This window comes from Scylla paramamosain, chromosome 18, assembly GCF_035594125.1.
Source record: "Scylla paramamosain isolate STU-SP2022 chromosome 18, ASM3559412v1, whole genome shotgun sequence".
NCBI lineage: Eukaryota > Metazoa > Arthropoda > Malacostraca > Decapoda > Portunidae > Scylla > Scylla paramamosain.
The window spans coordinates 19177414-19197026 of record NC_087168.1 but is presented as its reverse complement, the minus strand read 5'-3'; the positions used below and the strand labels follow the sequence as shown (position 1 = coordinate 19197026).

At 40.5% G+C, this 19613-nt stretch overlaps 2 protein-coding genes and 1 long non-coding RNA gene across 8 annotated transcripts in view; 2 read left to right on the top strand and 1 right to left on the bottom strand.

Annotated features, from left to right (window-relative positions):
• Positions 1 to 6492, top strand: part of LOC135109244 (homeobox protein prospero-like) — a 267558-nt gene extending 261066 nt beyond the window's left edge. Inside the window, 2 exon segments of the mRNA XM_064020495.1 lie at positions 2630 to 2774; positions 2943 to 6492. Of these exon segments, the coding sequence (XP_063876565.1) occupies positions 2630 to 2774; positions 2943 to 3125 (328 nt within the window). The 3' untranslated portion in view covers positions 3126 to 6492.
• Positions 6493 to 6967: 475 nt separating this feature from the next.
• Positions 6968 to 13808, top strand: LOC135109245 (gem-associated protein 8-like). 6 transcript variants are annotated; one of them, XM_064020498.1, is made up of 5 exons: positions 6971 to 7115; positions 7340 to 7431; positions 9594 to 9758; positions 11782 to 12135; positions 12341 to 13808. In XM_064020498.1, exons 2-5 carry the CDS (start codon positions 7411 to 7413, stop codon positions 12506 to 12508), a joined length of 708 nt encoding a protein of 235 aa, XP_063876568.1. In that variant the 5' UTR covers positions 6971 to 7115; positions 7340 to 7410; the 3' UTR covers positions 12509 to 13808. The 6 variants fall into 6 exon arrangements, with proteins under 6 accessions (XP_063876569.1, XP_063876568.1, XP_063876566.1 ...); XM_064020496.1 differs by having other exon boundaries at positions 7340 to 7434; XM_064020499.1 differs by lacking the exon at positions 7340 to 7431 and having other exon boundaries at positions 6968 to 7115.
• LOC135109246 (uncharacterized) lies at positions 12887 to 16601 on the bottom strand. Its single transcript, XR_010272617.1, has 3 exons — positions 16462 to 16601; positions 15734 to 15884; positions 12887 to 13335 (listed from the first exon to the last, which is right to left on the bottom strand). It is a non-coding gene; the product is annotated as an uncharacterized LOC135109246 (long non-coding RNA).
• Between the last annotated feature and the right edge of the window lie 3012 nt (positions 16602 to 19613).

Below are 19613 nucleotides of genomic sequence, written 5' to 3'. Positions count from 1 at the left end.
ATTAACTTAACTCACTGCCTTGAGAAATGTGAAGGCTGGGAGAATGAACTGGCAAGGAACTGGGAGGGCTAAGTGCGATGGAGGACTGGAAGCTGCATGGGAAGTTATGGGGAACGCTCAGCCGGGCACAGATCATCCTGCTTCTTCATAGTTACGGTGGTTAGAGGAAGGAATGGTTGTTAAGGAGGATTTTAGAGTCTATAATGGTTCTTAGTTGTGTTAGGTGATGATTAGGTGGCAGAAGTGTAGGTGTTTAGAGGTTAGTTGTTAGTGGAGTTGTATTAGGAAGACTACGTGGTTGTAAGCGCTTATGGATCAGTTGTGACCGGATCAGGTTGTGGAATTTTACACAACTTTGCACACGAAACCTGTTCTTCATGGTATGAATAAAATGTGGGCATTACTCGACTCCTCTCTCTCTCTCTCTCTCTCTCTCTCTCTCTCTCTCTCTCTCTCTCTCTCTCTCTCTCTCTCTCTCTCTCTCTCTCTCTCTCTCTCTCACGAGGGTATGTGACAAACTTTGCGGCAGATAATATCACGAAGCTCATTTATGTCACCCTGAAATCCTCTCCCGCCCCGTCCACACACGTAGCGGCTTTAGCGTTCGAGTTGCACGCAGACGAGGCTCACGTCGCCAGTATGTCGTCAGGTATTTTTCTGTCTTCATTGAGCTTCTCAGAATATTCGCTCAGCCGCGTTCGTTTACTTCAGCGACTAACATGTTTATTGGCGTCTTGAGGAATGGTGCAGGATTAGAGACTTGCGTTGTGGTTAAATGTGCGTTTAATTTACTATTGTTTTCGTATGTACTGTGTTCTATGGCATTTGATTTAGGTTAGGTATTTTAACTTATCACAGCAGCTTCGTCAGGACCAGTAGGGCTGCTGATGTTGTTAGTTTTTCCTTCCTTTGTGTTCTTATTCAGTTCCACGTAACAGTGCTCTATAGTTTCTCCGTTGTCGAATTTCACTTTAAATGCGAATTAGAACAAAAAGTTGACTTCATGATGCCTAGTTATCTCGGTCACCACTTCGTATATTTTCTGAAACACGAAGAACAGTCAACTGCGTTATTTCTGGATGGGATATATTAGGAAACATTAAGCAAGATTACCAGATTAAACCTAACCTGAACCACACACAGCTTAACCTTAACACCTCAAAGATTACTGGAGTGATTGACCTTGTGATCTAAGCTTAAAAATGCAACTGATGAGAAACCTAAGTGTGTACAGTGCGTGCGGTGATGTGTGAGCGAGGCGCCTCCACCTGGCCGTCTGGAATGAAGGCCACGTGGGCGACCCTCGAGTCCTGCATGCCGCCGTGGGAAGGAAGCAGCCCCCGCACCCCGACGGCAAACTGGTATTGGTCACTTAAGAAGGAGAGCGAACCTCGGAATGCGTCAGATGCAAAAAAATATTCCAACTGATTCTTCTGCTCCGGTGTGAGGGAAGATAATTGTTGAAGAAGAACGAACCTTAGTAAATTGAATGCGCCGGATGTAAAAATGCTCCAATTGACCCATTTTTCTGCCTAACTGTGGGGAGTGTTGACTTGAAGATTGTGTCGTATTTACCTCATAAGGAGAACGAATCTCAATAAACTGAATGTGCTAGATACTAAAGTACTTCAATTTATTTACTTCTGTTTAAGTGTTTCTAAGGAGAATAAACTCTAGGAAAACTGATGCAACGATTAGGAAAAGACTTACTCGTGTGCCTAAGCGTGCGGGAAGACGATGGCGTATAAGACTCTGTATGTGGCGCTATCAGTAAACTGTTGCTGTAATTGATGAATGGCTGTAATGGTGATGTGGGTCCCAGTCGTCCTGTTTTCTTTCCTTTCGTTTTCTCTTAACCTCATTCTTCCATCCATCATGCGCGTTCCTCTCCTTGCTTCTCTTCTTCAACCTTAATACATCACTATTTCCTGTCATTTTTACCCTCACTATGTCCTTTTGGTCTTAGTATTCCCGTGCACACATTCGTAAGGTCTAGGCGCCTCGTACCGTTGTGTATACATATTGATACTCTACTGACATACGGGTCCCGCATCTCCATCCACCGCCCTCCTTCCCTTGCCATCCAGGGTGTGCCGCGGCTCCACTGTCATGCAGAAATATGTGACATGTCACCTCGCTTAGTATTTGTACGCGACAATTTGATTATTCGTACTGGTTACAACTCAGTATATTGTACTCTAGCTCGTCTCTCAGTCTCCCTCATCTCCCTCACCGACCGAGCTCTCTTTTTTCACCTCTCAGTCTCCTTTACCATATTCATGTTCATTGTAATCGTCACTGAGCTTTTTTTTTTTTTCATCTCTCACTCTCTCTCATTCTCTTCATCGGCATTAGTCGTCACCAAGCTCTCTTTCATCATCATTGAAGTTTCCACATCTCTCACGCCACACATTACTCGTACGAGCCAGTGACACGTTTAGTGAGGCAGACTGTGAGGCTTATTTAAGTTCATGTGGGAGTTGTGTTGCTCAAGACTTAAGATTCGCGCTGTCAGGTGATTTAGGAAATATTATGTGTATGTAGCAAATATATTTTATTTGTCAAATTATTTCAGGATTTTCTTTAGCTTTGTTCCCCATAATCTAACTGACGTTTTCTTTCCCCGCAGGGAGTTTTACTACATCCAGATGGAGAAGTACGCGAGACAAAGCTTGAGCGAAGGAATTAAGAATGCGGACGACATCTCCGTCACATTTGAATCGGAGATCATCCGCGCCTTAAATCTCCATTACAACCGCAACAACCACCTTGAGGTATTAATTTTGATTGTACTAAAAGCGGGCCTGACTTAATATTGTGGTTCAATAAGTTATGTTTGGTATTCACTGCAGTTGCCAGTCTTACACTCTTGTTCACACAAAGTTTAAGATGCAAGCGATCCCTCTCCCGTAATCCCAGAACTAATTAAGTGAATTTGTCAGCAGATCCCCGAGCACTTCAGGTACGTTGTCGAACAGACGCTGCGGGAATTCTTCAAGGCCATCCAGGAGCAGAAGGACCAGGAACAGTCTTGGAAGAAGGCGATCTACAAGATCATCGCGCGTCTGGACGAGCAGGTGCCCGAGTACTTCAAGTCTCCGACGTTCCTGGAGCAGTTGGAGTAGCGGTGACGTCCCGCCCCGGTCGGGCGACACCCGGCCTCGGCGGCCGCGCCAACCGCTCCCCCTTTCTCAGCTGCAGACTTACCTGCAGCAACCTCTGCTATCACCTCAGTTACAGCTGCAACAGCTGTAACAACCTCAACTGCAGTAACCTCAGTTGCAGCAACCTCATCTGCAGCACCTTTAGCTGCAGTAACCTCAGCTGCAACACCAGCAACCTCAGCTGTCACCTCAGCTGCAACACCACCGGCTGCAGCAACCTCAGCTGCCACTTCGGCTGCAACACCTAGAAGATAGAGATTCTGTACATACCAGTGAGTGAGCGGCCTAAGGCTGGACTATCAGAGGAAGACATGTTCAGAGAAGGCTAAGATGGAGGACTGTTATATGGGCATTCTTTTATTATTATCATGATACAAATATTGAAGGTGCATGTCTCAAATTTTGTCCAAATGTTGTAGCCTTGATTTATTGTGAATATCTATGAGACAAAGCATTTGTGCCTTTCCATGCCTTCCAGTAACAATGATGAGATCTTTCCGACAGCCCAGTGTACCCAATTTGTATATAGTTTACTTCTGTTTCCCTTGTTTGTTTGGTTCCTCGAGCCAGAGGATGTCATGTGAACTCGCGGCCATGTGAGCCCGCCCGGGCGTGCTGCCTCGGCCCCGACACCCTCCCAGGGCCCTGGGCCACCATGTTCCAGGCCTCTCCCTCGCCAGGGTTGGGGCCACCCATTACCCTCGCCACTGGGGGCGCCTCCCCCCTCCTAACTGCACCACACTTCTCAAGTCATGCACTGTGTTGCATGCACGAGTCTCCTAGTCACATGCTAGCTATCCAGGTCCTAGTTTATTTGATCTGATTATTTTGATTTTTTGCACTGATTCTCAAGTAAGGCTCCTAGTTTTAAGTCATGCATGTAGGATAGTTGTTGATGGTGGTTCCCAGTTACCAAGTTATAATAGCCAACCACACAGTCAAGCCCATACACTCCATAGTCTGGCCCCGGGGGCACACACACTGGCCGGGGCCTCAGCTGGCTGCAGGTAGCGGAACCCTGTATGGATGCTGCCAGTCCCACACCACAAGAGAACGTCAGTGTCCTACTGCGCCCGCGCCGCCCCCCTCTCACCACAAGAAGGCAATACCCCAAGTCACAGACACTTGCTCACAACCACCTGTGTTAGGCGAGTTACCTGCGAGCATAAGACAAACCAAAGTGGCCTTGCTTTGTGGTGGTCGTAAACTAAGATTGACTGCAAGAAGACATCGTATGTGAGATCTAGTCACATGAATGAATCTCTGGTCTGTTGTGATGCAGACCAAAGCATAATCAGTTAACTATGTTGAGAAACCTGACCCAAAGTATGAATATCAAAGTGATCTCGAGACTGCTCAGATCTGACTAACCTTTTCCTCTTCTGTAGTGCATTCTACTCGACTAACAAATTTACTAACCAATATGGTGTTGGGATTTCTGTTCTTGAGGCTTTGTAGATAGAAGCAACCTATCTATCTCAAAGCTTCCTCCACTAATGCAAGTTGTTTATAATTACGAAACCAAAAGACACATGGACAGTTATATTGTCAAACAAATGTATTAGCAGAAGTCACAAGTGGATTTTTGTTGGTGTAGTCGTGGTGGTGTAGCCCCGCTCCGTGGCGCAGCGTCGCAGCCCTGGCCTCAGTGTAGGGAAGGCTCTATACCGCCCTCAGTACAGTTCAGTGTTCTTTGTCAGTACAGTTGTGTGAACATGCAGAGCTAGTTGGCAGTGTATTGTCTCTGGCAGTCTATTATGCTCATGTCATTTTTTACTTTATTTGTTTTTGGTATTTGCTATTGTATGCTATTCCATACGCCATAGACATTACATAAGACATCATGGTAATAATGCTTTTCAAACCAAAACTTTGGTGCTAAATGTACAACCGTGTTAATCGTCTGGTACTTCCATTTAGGCGTTTTTATTACATTCCATAATGTAGTTTGTGTGAGTCAGACTAGGCTGCAGCAGCTGGTGCCCGCCCGCCGCCGCACCAGCAGGTCACAGCTCCCGCAGACCCGTACCAGAAACATCAAATTAGGCACCTTAGAAATGGGTAGTGATGTGATTGCTTTTGTATAAGGATTGTTTCTCTATTGATTGTGAACTTAAGTCTTTTAATGCTATATTTTCTTAAATCAAATTTTGAGGTTTTTAAAGGGATTGTAAACATTTCATAATTATCTTATGAAATCCAAAACATTTTTTTCCTGGTATTTCTGCTTCTTTCTTTATTTTCCACTAACCCCAGCTGACCTGTGTACGGGTTAGCAGCAACCAAACCAATGTTTTTTTTCCAGTCTAGTCCATACCTTAGAATGTAAAAGAACAGTTAAGTGTTTGCTTCCAGAAGCTAGTTTGTAATGAGGTCCATCTGACAGGGTCGGCATCAACAGATGTCGATGAGTCACTGAGTCAGGGGACCGTGGTTAAAGTATTCCATAGTTATGAATCAGAGCTATTCCATGTTTGATTTGGTGTTACATGTTCTCTCCCAGTTCACTACAGGCTTGTTGTACCCGTTGATGATGCTATTGATGTCCATTCTCTCGGCATCTTTGTCGAGGCAATTGAACGATTCAGTCCTGACCCCTGCCCAGACGGCACACAGCGCCCCGCCGGGCTCAGGACTGGATGGAATGATAAACTTTCTGGTGTTTTACGAAGCACTGGTTCTGTGGGGATATACTGCAACAGCAGGAACACAAGACCAAACCGAAGGCAAAATTATCAAGTATAAAGTTTGTGGACCCCTATGCCCCATCACTTGGTGCTTTCCCTCCCTCCCTCCGCTTCCCACCCATGCTTCCCCACCCCCTGTACAGAGCAGCCTACAAGGTGCCACGCTGGCTGCCTCACCACAAGCCTCAGCCTGGTGCCAACATGGGCCGCACCACAGTTCACCACGGCTGGTACCACCTGGGCTGGGGGTGAAACACAAACTTTCCACACAAAATTTAAAGCAGTTGTCAACAGCACTAACCGGAAGGGTCGCCTTGGTAAACGTCCAGTGTTTCAAGTGCCTTGGTCTTACATTTCGATAGAGGGCGGCCCTGTTTTTCACTACAATCTCCCCATGGAGCTTTCAGTGCTTTCAGCATTCCATGTGAAGTGTTGATTTATGCCAATAGAAGCTTTTTTCAGTTTCTGTTGGATTTATAGGAAGACAAAAATGGTTTAGTTTCTAAAGATGAAATGTTTAAAGTTTAATTTATTGATTTATTTAAAATGTGCACCTAGCATTATGTGTTTTGCATATATAACATATATTCAATTATTATAGAATGTACTAGTTTGTAGACATAAATACGATTCAAACCGAACTGCGGCGTTTCAACAACACCATTATTACTATTATGATTACTATAATACCACCACAGCACAGCCACCAGGCCCTCCACCCACCCTCGGCCACCTCGGGAGTGTGATGTTTTCACTCCGCGTAGGTCGGTGGCCAGAATGATGTACTAATTACACATTGTGACATCAAGGGAGGCTCTTTGACTGCCCCGACAGTTGACAATCACTGAAGATGAACTGCAGCCAATGTAACCAAGTATTCCACATTTGTAACTTTTTATATAGCGATTCAAGTATATTTTCCTGACATTGCTTTGGCTTTTTCTGGCATATCAACTGTACAGCAGACTTTTTGCACTGACACAGTAAGTTACATCAACTTTCATAGAGCGCTCTTCAATAATAGAGCCTCCAAATAAGTATTGGTATGATGGGGAAACTGATAGCCACCAATGAAGCTGTTCGGAGTTTCGACTTCGCTCGCTTCACACTGGCTGGGGTTTGGTAGGCAGTTCCCCACGAGACACGACGGAGGTAGAAAGTGGGTGCTCTTCACTGGTGACTAGTGCTCTCTCGGCACAGCTTTAGTGACAATACGCAAAACCATGAAGCTTCCGCACCCGTACAGTATTCAGACTAGATGAAGGTGAGTCTTCTTGTTAATGCTGCACTGTCACATATAAAAAAAAAAAAAAAAAGACTGCGGCGTTTCACATGCTGCCGGTATAAACAGTGACAGTGTATATTATGAAAACAAGGGGAGTAGCAGTTTGAGGTACTCTTATCATGAAACCCAAAGGCTGTTGAAGAGCTAAATGTATAAAGTAGAGGCTTAGCTCTTGAAAACCACTCCTGCATTTACTTTGTCAGGGTTGCCATTCGTCACTCGCTCCCCGACTCCTGCACCTGCCTCGACCGGCTGACCACCGGCGCCTGACCACATGGCAGCACGGCCTGATCAGGTTGTATATGTTTTTTTTTTTTTTTTTTTTTTTTCAAATGTATAGAAAGGTTAAAGAATTAGTGGATACTAAGTAATCTTGGTTAATTTGTGTATATGTTAGGTGTATATGTTAGATAGTTAGATAATTAGGGGTTGTTAGCTCGTTACTACCTATAAGAATTAGGTAGTCATGGTTCTGTGTGAAAAAGAACTACATAACGACTTCTTAAGATTTATTAAGGTGGGGAACGATGTAATGACGTAACTACATTTTAGGATGTTGAAGTGTTCATAATCAAGTGAACTATATAATGATACCAGATGGATATAAGTTTTGAGCCTAAGGAATTCGTGAGATAATTGGATAGAAGATAATATGCTGTAGGAATGCAAATGAACTGGATATAACAAGTGAATTGGGTGTGACAAGTTCACTTGGTAACCAGTGTTCTCGCCTGAGAGTACTCTTTAGCTAGTAGATGGAAATATCTTTAAATTCCTTCCCTAAGCCTGAAGCCTTGATAAAGCAACAACTGATTCGACTTGCTGCAGTTAGCGTTGGCGGGAGTCCTGAGGAGCAAAACTAGGCATTACGGACTCATTCTTGTAGGCCCAGTATCACTGGACAACTGGGGCAGGTAGCTATAATATAAAGTAAGAATCGCAGTAATGACATCCAAAAACTTGGCGGAAGATCAGTTTGATGAAAAATGTGAGCTTACTGAAATTGCATCATTACTATGAAGATTGTTGCTTCATACCAGAGAGAGAGAGAGAGAGAGAGAGAGAGAGAGAGAGAGAGAGAGAGAGAGACTAGGTGTATTTTTTAATCCTGTTCTTTATAAAATAATTTTGGAAGACGAAAATGATAGTTTCTCCGGACTGTTAAATTAAACGAATACAGCAATAGCATAATCATTACCAGATCAGCATCCACTGAGGCCCTGCCAGTAATTGCCTTGAATTGATTAGTAAAGTTATCAAACTGGCTTCCTTTCCTTGTGTCCTGATAGAGGTTCGACCCCAGTTAAGAACTCCTCGCAGCCAAGTTATCCCACCTTCAAAGTTTTTCAGTGTCTCCATGATGCTCCAAGGTAGGACATGTAGCATTTTTGCATGCTACCATTGTCGCCCCAGCAGATCAACTTTCTCCAAAGCCTTCTGCGCCTTCCTCAGCCACACCCATTTCACAAGCATGCCTACTTTCACTGCATCCATAAACATTCTCTCAGGTCTTCATCCCCCTCTCCTGCCGGTTAGATCCACCTCCAGCATCCTCCTCACTCATCCTACGCCCAAACCACCTCAGTCTCGCCTCTCTTGGTTTGCCCCCTAAACTCACACAATCACTACAATAAATGCATTGAAACTCCCCAATAATTTACACGAGAACCAGTTTAAAGTAGTCGAGATAAGAGAACAGAGAATATAGAGCTGAATGAAAGACTGTTTAGCTTAGACACCCTTCAAATAACGAGTTCTCTCTTACTGAGGACAGAAAATCATGTTTACTTGTTGAGAGGAGGCTGAGGAAAGATTCACAGGGGTCAGTGGTGAGTGAGTTGATAACTGGTTGTTCTAGTTTATTTCAGTTTGTCATCTAAGTAATAGCGACTTGCAGCATTAACACTACTCTGATTGTAGAGCATAAAAGAGTTTGTAATGTGAGAACTGGGTGCAGATGATTATCTAAACTAGAGTTGCTCGCCAGTGCTGCTGACAGTGAGATAATGTTGTCCGAAAATCTCTTGAGTGGGGTCAGTTTGTAATTTTATTCTCATGGAGACTCGAGTCAATATCAGTGAACGAAATGGCATGAAAGAAGGCGCCTACAATTCTGAAAACTTACTTTTTTTCCATTACAGAGTTAAATTTTCATAAAGCTATATTCCTTTATATGTATTTCGACGTTAAACTATTCAGTTCTGATAGACATCATTACATATTTGAACTATAAGGTAATGAACTATATGATAACTTTTCCTATATATCAAAACTGTATATTTTAGCTAGTCCAAAATTAAATTGTTTATTTTATCCTCGGACTTAGCCTTGTATTGTATAGGCAGGAAATCAGTGCTTTGAAATAGTATGTTCTGGGAGATGCTTATGAATCTTGTTCAAATTTACATCAACATGTATTATGTTTGAAAAAAAAAATTAAATTTTCATTTTTTTCAGATGTGCACCAAAAACATGGAACAGCATGCATCGCCATGGTACAGTGACAGCTGCTTTGCTCCCTTCTGGCAACAGTACAACATGCTGATGAGTAAAGCACATCGGGATGCTGTCAGCAGAGCTGGACATGTTGCAAGTCAAGCTAGAGCAGCCCTAAGTAGCTTGGTGAGCAATCCTCTAATCCTCCTGCTTATGCTATTACTGTATCTTCTCCATTGGGCTCCTTCAATCATAATCTCATGTCTATACCTTGTCCTATTGCTCTAATCCCTCTTCAGGATCCCCCAAAGAGGTGTGCCTTTGGCATTTTGCCTCTGCTAATAGGGGGGCCTAAGGAGGTATTATGCTGATTTTCCTTGGCATGATTACCACTTCCGTGTCTCTGTCTGCTGAACACATAACAGAGGTGATAGTGTCTGGCATGTTGGCATACATTTCTCACTCTTTCTTTCAACCCTAAACCTTCCAAACCTCGGTGTACCACAGCCTGTTCTGTTGCTATACATTATAGAGAGGTGGTCCACAAAGGGTACTTGAACCGTCCATCACCTGAATCTTGTGCACTTTATATTTCTGCCCGGAATCATCCCAAGTCTGTTCTCCAACTAGCCAAAAACTCCTATATTAATAGGAAGTGTCAATCTTTCAACATCTAACTCCACTCATGACTTATGGCACCTAGCCAAAAACATTTCCAATAACTTTGCTTCTTCAGCTTTCCCTCCTTTATTTCAACCTGATGGCACCACTGCCATCTCTCCTATTTCTAAAGCTGAACTCTTTGCTCAAACCTTTGCTAAAAATTCTACCTTGGATAATTCAGGTCTTGTTCCTCCATCTCCTCCACCCTCTGATTATTTCATGCTACCCATTAAAATCCTTTGCAGTGATGTTTTTCATGCCTTCACTGGCCTAAACTCTCAGAAGGCTTATGGACCTGATGGGGTCCCTCCTATTGTTCTCCAAAACTGTGCCTCCATGCTTGCACCATGTCTACTCAAACTCTTTCAACTCTGTCTGTCAACATTTACCTTTCCTTCTTGCTGTAAGTTTTCTTACATTCAGCCTGTTCCGAAGAAGGGCGACTGTTCTAATCCCTCCGACTACTGTCCTATTGCTTTAATTTCCTGCCTCTCTAAAATTTTTTAATCTATCCTCAACAGGAAGATTTTTAAATATCTCACAACCTTTTATCTGATCACCAGTATGGGTTCCATCAAGGCTGCTCTACTGGTGATCTGCCTTTCCCTACTGACTATTGGTCATCCTCTTTTAGAGATTTTGGTGAAACTTTTGCTCTTGCCTTAAATATATATCAAAAGCTTTTGATAGAGTCTGGCACAAAGCTTTGATTTCCAAACTACCATCCTATGATTTCTATACTTCTCTGTAACTTCATCTCAAGTTTCCTTTATGACCATTATATTGCATTCTCATAAATCTATTAACAGTGGTGTTCTTTAGGGTTCTGTCCTGTCACCCACTCTTCCTATTATTCATCAATAATCTTGTTAACCAAACTTCTTGTTCTATCCACTCCTATGATGTTGATGCTACCCTGCACTTTTCCACACCTTTTCATAGACGTCCAACCCTTCAGGAAGTAAACAGTTCACATAGGGAAGCCACAGAACACTTGACTTATGATTTCTCTAAGATTTCCTATTGGGGCAGAGCAGACCAAACTTAGTATTGTTCAATGCTTCAAAAAAGTCAATTCCTCCATATATCAACTTGAGACAACCTTTCAGACAACTATCCCCTCTTCTTCAGTGACATTCAACTGTCTTTTTCTTCACTGAACATCCTTAGTCTGTCCTTTACTTATAATACAAGTAAGAAAATTCATATCTCGTCTCTAGTTAAAACAGCTTCTGTGAAGTTAGGTGTTCAGAGTCATGTTCACCAGGTTTCTCATCCCCACCAGCTGCTAACTCTGAACAAGGACCTTATCCATCCATGTATGGAGTATGCTTCGCATGTATGTGGAGGTTCCACTCATACCACTACTTTAGACTGGGTGAAATAAAAAAACTTTTCATCTTATCAACTCCTCTCAGTCCTCTGACTCTTTAGCCTCATTCTCATTGCTGTAGTGTTGCATCTTATCTTCTAGTGCTGTTTTCATGCTAATTGCTCTTGTGATCTTGCTAACTGCATGCCTCACAATAGATTTTCATATTTACAGCAAAGTGGGCCACATCATCATAAACAGCAATCACTGCAACCATCACGCATGTCAAGAAGAGAAAAACGTTTGAGAAAATCCCAGAGACGACAGAAGAGCAACAGAAGAAATAGAAATCAGAAGTTGAGTAATAATCCAGGGAACCAAAGTGACACAGAATGCCTGTACTCCCAAATGAGGCAGGGTATGCACATTCAAGACACCAATGAAGACATGGAGGTCAATGAAGATTTCCTTCTATTTTTGGAACAAAGCAAGAAGCATCGGGAGGAGTGGAAGGTTGCAAAGGTTAAGAAGAACCAGGAGGCCACACAGACAGCTGCATCAACCACAGAAAAGGCATTAGAACCCAAAGTAAGAAATACAGTAGTTAATGAATATTCACTCTTAATCATTGTTTTGGGGGAAGTAGAAGTACTTTTGGATTTGTTTCTGCAGTGATAATTTTCTGTGGATTTTAGTAGTGTTCTTAGTTAATGGTAAGGCACATGTCACCATAAAACAGATTCTTACTGTATGGATTGATTACTTTGATGATAATGCAAATTTCCCTTTTCAGGAACATCCAGATGTTATAAGAAGTAGAGAAATGCAAAAGCTGTATGGTCAAGCTTCTGCAAAGATACAAGCAATGGAGACTGCTCTACAGCTTTCTTTTGATCGCAATGCCACACTACATCAGCCTAACTACTGGCCAAACATACCCATCACACTTTTATTTAGTTAGAACCTCCAAGATTATAATGGAGGCAGAGAAAAAAAAAGGGTAAAGTGCAGTTATTATTACCATGAGGAAAGTGGTGCAGTGTGGGTTGGGTTTTTTAATAAAAAGTAACAACTATTCTTGCCTAAAAAAACATGGGGTGGGAAACAGTTTACATCCAAAAAATTTTGGAAGATTTGCAGAGGAGCTGTGCTGCCTCCTCCCCCCCCCTTTTTTATGCAAATTATTTCCATCTTTTTAACCATGAACAGTGCACCTTACCCCCCCTTTTCACTAAAAATAGTTAAATATTTTGTTGTGCTTCCATCTTTTCTACACAATAAAACCTATATATAAAAATCTTTATATTTTGTGGTAGTGGGGAAATAAGGGGAACAACAATGTGGAATATAATTTTTATTTCTCTCACCAGTCATTCCTCCTCCTAGTATGCACCTGTAATCAAAGATACTTCTGTAACATTGTTGTCACTGCTAGTTCACAAAGCTGTCTCCTGCATATGTACGAGTATGTATGCTGGCCACCTCTCTCTGTACCTCCCTTTATCTGGCAAATACACGACAAATTCATCATGCAGAGAACAATTAAATAAGGGAAGCTGCAAAAAGCCATCGAGCTCCTCCATTGCCTTACTAGGTAAGGTCATGATGGGACACAACCCTCCATCAGGTACCGAGATCCTCTCACAGAACTTGGCTTGCAGGCCTGAGATGCTCTCACAAAACTAACCTCCACCTCTGAGACCTTCGCAATAAAGGCCTCAAGAACTGAAGGGGTCCAACACAATGTTGAAAGCCACATTCCGAATGGCAGCAAGTTGAATGACCAAGCTATGGATGTAACAACAAACTGTACAGCATGCAATGAATGGGAGGACAAAAAACTGTAGTATACATGGTATGGCAGATGCTGTGGTTGAAACGGCATATAACAAGCAATGCAATAGGAGGACAAAGTTGTAGTACACAAGCAATGTCAGATGTATATGCAACAATATATATACAAGTAGTGCAGAGGGAGGATAGAAAGTTGTAGCGTATGAGAAAGGGCCAAGAGGAATATTAAAATATTGAAGCACGTGTGGAGAGGAATGAAATTTCTGTCAACTACATCCCTTAAGGATTCTTAGGAACATGTCATATTGATAGATGTATTGATAGGTGAAAGATTTAATTCTATATCAAAATAAATAATTATAATGATTAAAGGATATTTATGTATATCTTACATGTGTTTAAGAAATCCCTCCAAGGAGACAGCAGTGACAAAAATCAGCATGCCTTAATAAACCTTTCATTCATTATCTTTATCCTTTTTCTGACATGCTCCAGCAGTCTGTTCACATTTCATTGAAGGTTACTCTTCAATCTCCATTTCTTTTCCACACCCTGACTAATCCCAGTCACCCCATCTCATTGATACTAGACATCTATTGTCCCCCTGACAACTTTCAGTAACTATTATCACCAAGAAATTCAACTCGGCCACCATTAGCTCCCTTCTCCCGAATGAAAGGGCCAGAGAGATGGATGCTAGTTATGGTAGCATCACCCTGGAAGCAGTGCTCCAGTTCATCAGTAAACACTAAGCAGCTTGCATTCATTGTACTCTCCCCATCAGTTCTCCAGCTACAGCAACAGTCCCACCACATTAAGATGGAAGAGAACTAAGATACAAGGAGTACCCCCTAGATGCTATTTTTTTCTTTAATACTCTGTAGCAACACATGGGAAGGTGCCATTGCATAAAGGATACATTTGTAGAATTTGTATCTGACGATAGGCAATCATCACAACTTTAAAGGACTTTTAAACACAAGTCAACTAAGATACAGAGGGAGATAGCAGATTTTCTAAGCCTGTTATGGAATAATATATTGCTACTCCACCTCACCAGATGCACCTACTCATTCACACACCACTATAAACATTGAAATGCAACATAACTCAATAGTTCACTTTTGTGGTCTACATTGTTGCAGTCATACCACACCTGGAACATACCATATATAAACTGTTTAATATGAAGTCGAGTTTGAAATAAAATTATAGCTGGTGAGTATAAGAAAAAAGGATTTATGTCTCAGAGGAACAATGAACCTAATAATCATTTTGAGACCAATGGCAGAAAAGTATAGAGAAAGACAAAGAACTTCATGTGGTATTTATAGACAAAGAAGGCCTATGACAGAATGCCAAGGAAAGAGCTGTGGAGATGTTTGAGAGCGAGAAAGGTACTGAAAAATATGCAAGACTGGTGAAGGAAATGTACAGAAATACTAAGACATGAGCGAGCTGTGGGGCAGGTACTACACACAGTTTTATAGTGAAGGTGGGCCTGCATCAGGTACTACAATGTGCCCTTCCTCTTCAACTTTGTATTTGACACTGATGGAAGAGGTGGAAGGGACACCTAGGGGCATGTGGCTTTGGTAGGCGAGACAATAGAAGGAACAGGAAATTAGAGGAGTGGAGGTTAGCACTGGAAAGTAGAGGAATGAAAATTAATAGAACAATGATCATTTGATGTGTACAGAGCAGAAGCAGGGTAGGAAAGTATTACAATGGGTAGTATGGCACTAAGGGGGGTGGATGTATTTAAGCGAAAAGGATAATCGCCGGTTATCCTTTGTTCGAAGCAGCGCCAAAATTATTGCCTTGACATGCATCTTCCAACCTTTCAACTAGTGCTGGTAATTCATGAGTAACTATTTTGAACTTATTATCTGTATTGTTATCGTTCACTCGTCTTTCAGAATCAACTTCCGATCTTTACTTTAACTCATCTCGCACACTTGCCCACTCGCCTCATCCAATAATTTTATCACTTTTCACCTTTTTGCATTTATTTAAAAACCCTAACATATATACTTCACATAATTATGTATACTATTGAAAACAAGTAAGCAGTATTAAGGTTGAAAATATGAAACCACACTACAAAAACGCAACACTATTGAAAGCATAGGTAATCGATATTGATGGTAAATTATGAAAACCTAATGTTATACACATACGCAGCAATACTGAAAACATGTAAGCATTATTAAGGTAGAATTAGGAAACTAATAAAGTACAGAAATGCGCAACACTTAAAAACAAATACGCAGTATTAAAGTTGAAAATATGAAACCCTAGCTAATACCCTACACAATTGCAACACTGTAAAAACAAAGGTAAAATATAATATGAAAGCCTAAAAATCGTATATTTATACGAATAAACTTACCTCAACACTAATGATTCGTCAAGGTGGTAATTATTACACGCAGGTCACAAAACTCCTTCCAGCGTCGTGACCTTCCAGCGTCTTCACCACTAGTGGACTTCACTGCGTTGAGCCCATCCCACGGCCACGAGCGCGCTCCACGACCAACATGCTGCAGAAAAATGTGTTATGAGCACCACTGAAACACATGGCTGGTTGACCGATTGTTATTCAGGTGCCTTAACAGTGGCCAAGTTAGTTCATAGGTGGAGGACACTTGGGTGATGCAAGTTTAATACCTACGGTGATACAAGACATTAGGACAACCGAAGGTGACTAGTGATGACGCACAAAATACAGTAGCAGTATATAGCAGCTGTGGCAAGTGATGGGGAGGTGGGAGGATGAGGAAAGGATACCCGTTTATCAATGGGGAGGGTGGTAAATGAGTAGTTAGTACGTACATTCTATAACTACGCCAGTATCTCCGTAAGATATTGTGCCCATTAAAATAACTATAACATTTCACTTATTCAATGTACGCGTTAATACAAGTTAAGTATATATGAAAAACTACGAAAGAATTTCCATCTCCCTCACTTCTCTTCCCATCCCTCCGTTTCATCCTTCTATTTCCTCCCTTTATCCTTGTTTTCTACCTCCCACTTCCACCCTTATCTTCTGTCTCCTTCCCTTAACTTTACTTATACATTCTCCAACCCAACCGGTACAAAGACACCTCTACTTACCTCCGCAGATCGTATCCTTGCCCATCCAATGCCGGAGCTGCACTAAACCGGCAGGCATTCTTCCCACCTCAGCTACTTCGTAGTTCCTTCCGAGTCTTGGGTCCGAATCTATCGACTCATTCAGACTCCGCCCCTATCTTTTCTTAGCTCTTCCCCCAAAACTCTTCTACAATGTTTTATTTGTTGATTTATTTATATGCAGGCATTGCAACATCCTGGATTTTGATGCTTGTATGTTACTGGTGCTCTTGTGAACAATGAATGCGTTATATAGTAAGGAATAATGAGCTATTTCATAAACTAATCCTTAACCAGTGAACGGCGGCAGTGACTTCAAGTGAATTAGATTTGATTACGACCAACAAGATATATATATATATATATATATATATATATATATATATATATATATATATATATATATATATATATATATATATATATATATATATATATATATATATATATATATATATATAAGAAAATAAGGGAAACTAAGCTGTCAGATCTACTCGTGTCAGTCCTTGTACTTAAGTACTTGACTACCTAACCATTTTAATTGGCAATAATTTAATCATCCAACCACTGTAACCTTACATGGCCATTTAACACTGTTTGGGTACTTAAATAGTTAAGTACAAGTAAAAATTACCGCGTATATGTAGTATATGGAAGTTCATACACCATAACACACACATACACACACACACACCTTGATTTGGTATTCATATATATATATATATATATATATATATATATATATATATATATATATATATATATATATATATATATATATATATATATATATATATATTCATTTATTGACAGATAGATAGATGTAAGAATGGATGGATAGCTAGCTAGTTATAGATAGATAGATAGATTGATTGATAGATAGATAGATGGATAAAAGATAGGCGTATGCTGAGATAGCACAGACGTCTTCACTAGGTCCGTATTCAGAAACACTGCTCTCTTGACGATTATTTTCAAAAGCTACAAAGCAGAGTTCTCAAAAAGTTTATCTTATTAATAATATGAAAATCTTGTTCATCTCTCCACAGAAATATAAAAACATTATTCAAAACCCGTGTGACTTCATCTAGAGCATTTTGAAAGCGGTCAAGGTACGGCGCAGAAGTGTTTCAGAATATGGGTCCCTCTGGTAACGTGATCGCCACACAGGTAACTTTATTTCACTGCAGGCTATTCTCTAAACCGTAAGTTGTGAAAAGATTTTTATTTAAACAGTTTCTACTGCATTATATTATTACATTGTCAGTTGCAAGTACGTATGTTTAGTATATCTGTATGTTACGTATGTTGATTAAGTATGCAACTATGTATGTAGGCTATATGTGTGTGTGTGTGTGTGTGTGAACAAAGAATATACGACAACAAAAACACCTGAAAAGACGAGAACATGAGAGATGTTGTGATGCAAGACTGCTGATGCTAGGCAGGCATGTGCACAAAATGACGGTACTGCACCCACCATAAATAAATAAATAGATATATAAAAATTGACTTTGACACAAATATATACATACATAAAAAGAGAACCTCACTCGTTTGGATCTTGCTCATTTGGATTGTATCGTTCAGATGGTCCTGAGCTATTTTGCTTGAGAATTTTCTCCCAAAATGCCAGACAACATTGGTAGGCACTAACAAAGGCTGCTGGATGTGACTGACAACTTTGTTACATGCCCCGGGAATGGCACACAAAGGAGAGAGAAATTTTGGAAGGTTGACACACTCACTAACTTAATTTGGTTATTCAAAACGCCAAATTTCAAGAGTCGATTTAGTAGAAATGACAGATTTTTTAGTAATGATGATGATGATAATAATAATAATAATAATAATAATAATAATAATTATAATAATAATAATGATAATAATAATGATAATAATAATAATAATAACAATAATAATAATAATAATGATAATAATAGTAATGTTATATAACAACCACAATAAACCTGAATAATTATTCAGATTATAATCTAAAACATACGAAATAAATGCCTTTCACAGTGCATGCCACTAAAGACTACTCACCTTAAGTAATGACTTACATCCTGACATCAGCATCGGCTGACATCCTACCTACTCATTCATATAACTCCTCACAAAAGATAATGAGATCATTAGCATACATGGTGTAGTTCTGGTGCCTTAAAAATCAACTATGGCAATGATTAAAAGACAAATGTTATGGCTGTCTATTTTATATAAAATTTACCTCTGTCATCTTTACAGCCATGCAGTTTCTCACACTCACTCTATGCACCGTTTTGACTACAGACTTCCCATCACAGATACAGCAAAAGAATATGGGTCAAAGTGTGCTACAAACCACTCTTTAACCTTCAATGTAGCAAGTGATGGTGAAGCTTTGACTATCATACCTGTAACCTGTACTGTTAAGAATTCCAGGATTGTGTGGCAATGCTGAAGGATAAAGACGTAAGCTAAGTGTTACATGAGTACAGTTTACAGAATGCATGTACACAACTGAAGTACTAAATCATAAAGAAAATAAACTAAATGTTCAAAATTTAACCCACAAAAAGAAAGAAAAAAAGGTAAATATTAACAAGAAACACTGGAAAGCTCCTCTGACACCTAATGCTGGATATTGCCAGGTTTGACATGTGCACAGGGAAAATATATTGATTTAATGAGTATTTTTGGTGGTGGGGAATGTTTGTTTGAAATTTCAACCCTTAATAAAAATTTACCTGAAACAGCTTTTTACAGCATCAAATCAAAATGCTGATGGTCTTTCCTTTATGGAATTGAAAGAAATAAAAAAACATTAGAAAATTATATACATGGACCATACTGGACAATAGTGAATGAGCATTCTCTCATTCAGAAAACACTAATATGTCATGCACCAAACTGCCATGTATAAAGTACAATGTAACTGAGGAATCTGTTTTCTTCAACAGTCCCCACCAGCATCCTCTGGCAACTCGAGCACTGAGGCAGTTATCAAAGATGCCAATTGTGGCACACTAGTTGACTTGTTATATAAGCTTATAAATCTTTTCACATTAGAAAAATATATATACCACAGATTTTGACAATGGTATCTGTAATCAATAGGGTTCATCTGTAGCATGAGTGAAGCAAAATTC

What these genes read in the sequence shown, in the direction of transcription:
- LOC135109245 (XM_064020496.1), top strand. Translation starts at nt 7,411, where the DNA reads ATGGCAGCACGGCCTGATCAGGTT. An exon ending in GAGCAGCCCTAAGTAGCTTG is followed by an intron (nt 9,759 to 11,781) that starts GTGAGCAATCCT and finishes TCATATTTACAG; the next exon opens with CAAAGTGGGCCACATCATCA. An exon ending in AAAAGGCATTAGAACCCAAA is followed by an intron (nt 12,136 to 12,340) that starts GTAAGAAATACA and finishes TTCCCTTTTCAG; the next exon opens with GAACATCCAGATGTTATAAG.